The sequence below is a fragment of the Lipotes vexillifer genome, unplaced genomic scaffold, assembly GCF_000442215.2.
Source record: "Lipotes vexillifer unplaced genomic scaffold, Lipotes_vexillifer_v1.1 scaffold402, whole genome shotgun sequence".
NCBI lineage: Eukaryota > Metazoa > Chordata > Mammalia > Artiodactyla > Lipotidae > Lipotes > Lipotes vexillifer.
This window is the reverse complement of record NW_006798409.1, coordinates 4014280-4022569: the sequence shown is the minus strand read 5'-3', so window position 1 is coordinate 4022569 and position 8290 is coordinate 4014280. Positions and strand designations below refer to the sequence as shown.

The window sequence follows — 8290 nt, the reverse complement described above, 5'->3', positions numbered from 1 at the left end:
GAAAGAGTACCTTAAAAATCTGTTACCAAGAATTCATGCAATAATTTTACCTATTAAAAGGTGCAGACACATGTTAACAGTCAAAACACGGATTACATCAGCGTTCATTTATTAAGGCATTAACACCACCCTAAGAAGTGGACTATCCCTATGCAACAAGCATCAGTACAAAACAACTTCTCCATCAACACACTTCTTTAAGAAAAGAACGCAACATGCTAGAAGCATACCTTCTGAAGCACAGCCTTACTCTCCTTGATGAAATAATGGCATATTTTCTGGGCTATGTCCAAACTTGCCTTCTCATTTGTATCTGAAATTATTTCCCCAATAAGTACTTTTTTCCAGCATGTCCTAGAACCAAAATATTCAATAAGGTCATTTCAGCAAGTTTTCAAAAACAAAGGCAGCTTTTCCACTTGAACACTTCTCCTATTTTTCCAGAAATATAATAAAGCTCATTCCATCAGCACGTTCCCTGAAACCTCCCACCACACACAGGTCCTGTGTTGGAGCAGACAAGGTATCCAGGACAGAAGAAGGAACGCTGAGGATAAGGAGCGAGGGAACTAGCACTCTTTGCAGGCAGGACCTGAGTTTTATTAGCACCACAATCCTGTGCCTAGCACGTGAGTAAGAAGAGTCGCGTCCACCAGCCACAGGAAGAGAACAAGGGACAGACAGGAAGGTGAGTCCACAATCAAAGTACTACCGACTAAGGAGCAAAAGGCAGAGGTTTTCCTTTTCTTCAAATGACAGCCTCTCCTAAAAAAAATGGCAAACGGAACAGGACATGTTTCACAAAGTAAAATGCTCTACAGATGGAAAGAGGAATCTACAGTGAAGCCTTTCTCTACACGCAGGTCCTTCCAATTTTACACTAAGGAAGTCCGTAGGAAATGGGGCTCTGCGGGCTGGCGGGGCCAGCTTTCTGCAGGGGAGGCAAGAGGGGGCCGCAGCCAAGGTGCCAAGCAGGAGGGGCTGAGTCAAGCCTACAGGCCGGCGAGGAGCACTAACCAGGGAGGAAGGGGGCGGGGGTACGGATGCTGGATGCACAGAACGCAAAAGTGTACGTGGCTGAGGAGGGAAAGGCCACGGTGACGGCTCTACCATCCCAGTGGACGGCACAGAAGTCGCTGAGAAATTCAGAACAGCCCAAGAGCCATACAGAAAATGAAGTCTTAGATGTTGTCAGCTTCAGGGATCATGGTGGCAACCCCAGGAGCAGCTGAGTTCTCGGGAAAGAAAGGAAGTCAAGAAATAACATTTGGGACTTCCCTGGCAGTCCAGTGGTTAAGACTCCGCACTTCCACCGCAGGGGGCACGGGTTCAGCGCCTGGTTGGGGAACTAAGATCCTGCATGCACGTGGCACGGCCAAAAAAAAAAAGAAAGAAAGAAGGAACACCGTTACTATGTGCCAGGAACAGTGCTTTATATGTAGCCAGTATCTGTTTTAATCTTCACAACCGCCTAGCAAAGAAAGCGTTATAATCCCCACCTCAGACACCAAGAAACTGAGAATCCGGAACAGTAAAGCACTCACCCTAAGTGACGGAGCTAATGAGAGGCAGAACTAACGTGCAAATACCCGTCAGGCAGAATCCCAAACACGCTTCCTCTGCCACACCACTCAGGTAGTCAGAAAGCACCCAAAGGGAAGAAAAGAGGCCTCAGGAGGACATCTGGGAAACATCCAGCTGCTTTATTTAATTTGAGGTTGACGCGTCTCCAAGAACGACTTAAAGAAACTTATGTGGGTACGCACGAGATAAAATAAAACACAAGATGAATGGATAGGGAAAACAAGACAAAGGAAAGAAGAAAGGTAAGATACAGCCAGGAATGAGTCAGTGACAAATTGCATGCCTTAGAATCCTACACACGTGGATGGACCACAAATTTGCCTCTGAGTTTTCTAGCGAGCAATAAAAAGAAGGAAACATATCAGATACATTCAGTGTCTGTACGACAAAAACACACCATCTGCTGAAAAGAGACACAACTGCTTCTGGTGTTGAGACCAGGGGATAGTTTTTCTCCCCAAGTCCCTGCAGAAAAGGAAGTACGCAACGTCGTAAACAGCAACGTCACAGGCATGATGGAATGAGCACAAACTACTAGGCGCTCTGCTGAGGGCGACTTCTAGGCGTTATCTCACCTAATCCTCCCAACTGCTCGAGGATGGGGTTCGCCATCTTCAGGAAGTCCTCCCTGTGGTGTCTCTCACCTGAGATTTGCTAAGTAGCAGGCATTACTCCCCGACTCCCTCACAAGGAGCTCCAGGGCTGGGCAGCGCACGGCCGCGCGTGTGACCATCCTTTCCACACTAAGGGAAGGACCAACAGCTTCTCAGGAATAGTGAGGACCTGACCAGGATGCGTGTCTACACCAGGGGCTCCTCCACATGCCTCCTCTATGGAAATATCCAGGCCTCTCCTTCAGCAGGGGTCTGGATCTGCCCCCAGGACAGAACCAGGGGGGCCCGGCCAGTGGTCAGGAGTTTGGTCTGTTCCCAGGAAAAACCCACCTGCTCAGAGGCTCTCCTCTGACCAGGGCCAACGTGCACACTTTTCGAAGTGTTTACCCTGAACAACGAGCTGCAGGTCACCAGGGGGATACATGTGAGGAGAGACCAGTTCTCAGGCCCGTGTACTCTATGACTCTAAAACCAGAATTCCAGAAATGGTGCAAACCTAGAAGTGAACCACTCCCCACACGGGCAAGTTACACAGAGAATAAGCAACCCCAATATACAAGGGCATTCCTTTCTCCTCTGAGGTTGGGCCTTTGAATGTAAGCCCCCAAAGAGCCAAAGTTATGTCCAAATCGTAACTACAGCTCATGACAAACACACAGGGAACTTACAATTCTTCAGCTTCCAGACATAACAACTTAAGAGCTGTGAGTAACCGCCAAGACGGTCCATCCCATCCAAAGGTCAAATTTCTAAAGTAAAAAAAGAATAGATATATGTATATGTATAACTAAATCAATTTGTTGTACACCTGAAACTGACACAAGATTGTACATCGACTACACTCCAACATAAAATAAAAATTAAATTAAAAAAAAAATTACCAATCTGTCATTTCAGTACTTCATTACATCACGGTAAATGACTAAAATGCCAAACATTTTTTTTAAAGGGGCCACGAAACGTTGCACAACCCATGGTCTTAGTCACAAAGAGAAAAGTAAGTCTGCAAATACTTAAGAATAAAGGCTGAGTAACAGAAAATTCCTCCCTGGTGGCACAGTGGTTGAGAGTCCGCCTGCCGATGCAGGGGACGCAGATTTGTGCCCCGGTCTGGGAGGATCCCACATGCCGCGGAGCGGCTGGGCCCGTGAGCCATGGCCGCTGAGCCTGCGCATCCAGAGCCTGTGCTCCGCAACGGGAGAGGCCACAACAGTGAGAGGCCCGCGTACCGCCAAAAAAAAAAAAACTATTTTTATTTGGTAAGAATTTTTATTTGGTAAGAAGCTGAACTTGGATGAGGGGGCCACAGTGAGATGAATGATGAAGAATCTGGATGATCCTCTGGATCAAACAAATGGCAGCCACCAGAGCTAGTGTCCCTCACAGTGCTGCTGGATTATTTAGAACTTAATTTCACCTATATAAGAAAATCTGAAAGGGAGGGTCTCAAACCCAGTTTATCCCATTTGGCATGGAATCACCTAGGCTCCCCCCATCCCAAGAGCCTGCATCCTGTTGCCGGGTGACTGACGGCCAGGCTGGCCTGCAGTAGCCGATGCCACCCCACCTGACCACATGTTTGCCACAAACACACTGGGCCACCGATCAGTACATACGGGGCTCTCCCGGTACAGAACTTGAGACTTCAAGCTTGTATCTTAGGTCCCCAAACAAGTCTCCTGACCAGCAAATTCCCCTCCTGTGTATCCCGCAACATGAAGCACGATGTGCCGCACATAGTAAATGCTCAGTAAGCAGCTACCTGTCACCGGATACAAGTCAGGAGGCAGCTCACACCTGTAAAAACCTCAGCTCTCAACTTTTCATCAAGGTTTCCTTAAGGAATAATTTCTGGAGAGAAACACTTACTCTATAAAGTCGTGATCCTCTAAAATGGAAATCTTTTGGTTCATCTGTTTATCTGTTGATGGAAGATATTTAACAAGTATATCTGCATTAAAAAAAAAAAATCAGGCTGAGATTCAGGGTATAATTCAGGTGGAAGAGAGGGGGGACCCTTTCTTCTCAGCTTACTTTCCTTCCCGTCAGCAATCAAGACATGTGTAAACAATTTTACTTATTTCACATCAAAAAAATCTAGTCTTCAAGCCCAACTCAATGAGAGTATGATTCAGCCCTTTGAAAAGCTACAAGAATTCCAAGGCAGGGGACAAGACTTCTGCTACCTCAGCTGCTGCTCTCACTAAGCAAATCAACCCGCGAAATCGGGTAATGAAGACATTAGCAGGACTGCTGAGAAATTACACCCACCAGAAGTATAGACTCTGTACAAACATGAGGAAATGTTTCCAAGACTCAGTTTTTAAAAGCCAGAATTCAAAACTGTCTGGATATTAGTGACTGTAATCATAAACAACTGAAAATGAACATGCAAAAATTAACAAAGCTTTTTGGGGTCATAGGATAATGAGGGATTTTTCTATTTTTAAAATTTCTTTTTACATTTCTCTACTTTTATTTTTTAAATGCAGAAATAATGAAAGTGTGAAATTTGTTCAAATTATTTAACAAATCAATATTTCATGGTCATCGATATTAAAGTTATTCTGATAATATAAGGCTAATTTCAAAGCTAGCTTTCTAAGAGACCCAGCAATGCCCAGTTTTCGCTTTTCCATTTCATTTTGAGAAATAACATTATTACTTTGGCTACTAATAGGATGGAGTAGTATCACCTTGACCAAGTCTCTATTTCCATCAGAACTTATATTAAAACTACCTCAGGGCTTCCCTGGTGGTGCAGTGGCTGAAAGTCCGCCTGCCGATGCAGGGGACACGGGTTCGTGCCCCAGTCCGGGAAGATCCCACATGCCGCTGAGCGGCTGGGCCCATGAGCCATGGCCACTGAGCCTGCGCGTCCAGTGCCTCTGCTCCGCAGCGGGAGAGGCCACAACAGTGAGAGGCTCCCCCACGCGCCAAAAAAAAAAAAAAAAAAAAAACCTACCTCAAATTATACACTCAGTAAATCTCTAGCCATTTCTTCAAAGCCTAGAAAACTATTGCTCTGCTGCTTCAAGGAAGGGGGAAAAAATCAGCCCCTATGTACTATTTTTAATACTATATTTGAAATTTTCACAGCATAAATTTAATAGGTAAACCATTATTTTAAAAAGAGTAATACCAACGATGACGCTAGGTAACAAAAGAACATAAATGGAATGCGTATTTTATCATGCCATTAAGCCGCCCAAAGGACTGTGTAACATATTTACCGTGTGATTGGTACACCACCTTACACACAGTGGGTGCTTCATAAATATTTTTTACTTATTGCTCTCTAATCCTATTTTATCTTTAGTGACAATGTCTCAGTACAAAAATGTCCACTTCTTGCCATCTATTAATACTCTATTTATTTCCCTAGCAGTTTCTCTTTTCTTCCATTCTACTGTCTGACCTAATGCAATAAACATCTCAGTTCCTCTTATCCTCAATATCGATCAAAGCTTTGCTGGTTTTACTTCAACACTGAAATGACGTGGTCAATTAGAATTAGGCTAGCCCTGCCTAGGAGAAAATAAATGATATACACACTTTAAGGTTTTGCCATTGTTACAAAAACTTAACATAACCACAGATGGGGGCGGTGGGGAATTCTATCTTAGTGATCAGAACCAAAGTTAATTCCAACCTTTTGAGACATAAACACAAGCATGAGGATTGCGGACAGAAACAAATCCATACTCGAGGAGCAGGCGGTGGTTATCGTGAGGGCCATAGCAGATGAGCACCTCTTTGTGTTTCCCACAGCTCACAGTTGTTCTAATTTCGTAACAGCGAGTTTCCTCATTAAATGCTGCTTTTACCTAGAAAAAAGAATTGTAAAAGATGTTTTTAAAGCAAAGCAGAAAACTAAAAAGATTAAGTGATCGCATTAATTTAAGCACGATGCCGCTTTCAAGCACTCATCACGGAATTTATCCACGTGGAAAAAAAAGTGCCACGTCCGCACTTTGGCCTCTCTGGTTCTCCTCGACTTCCCCGCATTGGGGTGGGAGGGAGTCCCACCTGGGGGCTCTGAGGATGGCCAAACACACGACATCTGACATCGGACAGATGACTAACGGCAATTTATTGTGAGTCACCCATACGGCCCAGGGGGAGGACACAGCACGCCACACAGGGCCACACAGGGGCTGCGCCTGGGAGCGGAGTGACAGCAGAGGCCATGGGAAGCAGGCCTGCAGGCGCAAGGGGCGACGCCCTGGTTCCCCGGGGCGATGTGATTTGCCTGTTTGAATAATTTTGAGGGTTGGCAGGGAGTTGACACGCATTCGGTTGAGGACCAGGTGGGCTACAGCCAGTCCGGCTGAGGGCAACTTCCCGCTGGGTGGGAAATATCCGGAGAGGGCAGAGGAACTCACGGTCAGGCCTTCGGGGCCCCGCGAGGCCCAGACGTCCAGGCCGAGCGTGAAATTTCAGGTCCTACGATACATACACAGCCTTTTGTGAGCAGCATGATGTTGGCTGATACTGTCATATGGATTTTGTGACAGCTTTGTTAGGTAACAGGCAGAGAGGAAAAGACCAAGGAGACCAGACTGCTCCCACAACAAGCGGCGGGTACAAGCACCGAGGCCTTCTCACTAAGCAGCAAACTGCAGTGAGACGAGGATGAGGAACAGCTTTTGTGGCACCAACAAGAGGTCAGGGCCAAGGCCGGCGGTGTCACATCAAACGCCAGCTGCAGCGCACTTTTTTTTTTTTTTTTTTGGCCTTCCGCAGGCCTCTCACTGTTGTAGCCTCTCCCGTTGCAGAGCACAGGCTCCGGACGCGCAGGCTCAGTGGCCATGGCTCACGGGCCCAGCCACTCTGCGGCACATGGGATCTTCCCGGACCGGGGCACGAACCCGTGTACCCTGCATCGGCAGGCGGACCCCCAACCACTGCGCCACCAGGGAAGCCCTGCAGCACACTTTTGACCAGGGGCTGGCAATCTTTTTCCATGAAAGGCCAGAGAGTTAAGTATTTTAGGCTTTGCCAGGGTCCTGGGACCACGTGCCCTAGGCTATAGTTTGCGACGCCCTGACACTCAACTTAAAATCCCTGGTTTGGAACATGAATGCACTAACAGCCCAATAATAAAGTCACGCCAATGGGGACTGACCAAGTCCCTGTGGCCAGTACCCTACTGTCCTGTACCCCCTTGACTTTATTTCAGCAATATCAGCCCCAGAAACACCCATCTACCCTCAGTCCCCTTTGCTTAATTCTGTTAGAAATGCACCTTTCCACAAAAGCAAGGAGCAGACAGGCACGGCGATGGCCGCAGCCTAAGAAAGCACAGGGAGGGTCTCCCCTCCATCCCCACTCTCCTCTCGTGGGCACGTGGGCTTCTCAGGGTGGCGTGGGTCACGAAGAGGACAGCATGAGCGCAGGCCCCGCCAGTGCACCTGCAAGCGCACCCTGAATAGGCAACAGGTTAGCTGACACACAGACATCCTTTGCCCTCATGCCAGGCCTTCAGCCCCGTGTGCCCCGCAGATATAATCATCTCCTTTGTGTGCTGGAGCAGAGAAGCCTGGGGAAGAAGAGATCCCCGACTGACTCCCAAAGTGGGACCCCTTAATGATTTCCCACAAATAGCCATCCAGCCAGAAACTGTTGATTGAACAGCTGATTGAACAGTTGATTGAAACTGTTGATTGAACAGGCCTACTACGTGCCAGGCCCTGTGCTGAGCACTGGTGTTACAAAAAGTACGAGGCAAAGTCCCTGTCCTCTAAGACTGCAGAGCTCCAAGGGGGGAAGGAGCAAGTCCCTCAGAGATCACGGCAAAATGCTGACAGCGATGCCGCCAAGTGTGAAAGGGAGAGACAGGAAAGCAAGCGAGACTTTAGCCGCAGGTCTGAAAGGAGGAAGAAGGATGCTGCACCACGGGGAGGTGGGGGAGGTCTAGGGTTCGGGCCATACAGGGGATAGAGCACCTGCAGGCCTGCAGAGCAGAGCAGGGAAAGTGGCAAAGGAAAAGGAAGCCGGAGGGGAAAGAGGGTCGGGAAGAAAGAGAGGAGCCTGCCTGACAGCAGGTGGGTTTACCAGCTGCACCTCTCCCTGCGGTTCTGCTGGCTCTT

At 47.6% G+C, this 8290-nt stretch overlaps 1 protein-coding gene across 1 annotated transcript in view; it reads right to left on the bottom strand.

Moving 5' to 3' along the window:
* The window catches only part of SETD4 (SET domain containing 4), a 22195-nt gene that overhangs the window by 1345 nt on the left and 12560 nt on the right, over nt 1-8290 (bottom strand). Inside the window, exons 6-10 of the mRNA XM_007470507.1 lie at nt 7531-7612; nt 5851-6025; nt 4068-4149; nt 2867-2947; nt 231-354 (exon numbers count right to left, since the gene is read on the bottom strand). Of these exons, the coding sequence (XP_007470569.1) occupies nt 231-354; nt 2867-2947; nt 4068-4149; nt 5851-6025; nt 7531-7612 (544 nt within the window). The remainder of the gene's footprint in view (nt 1-230; nt 355-2866; nt 2948-4067; nt 4150-5850; nt 6026-7530; nt 7613-8290) is intronic.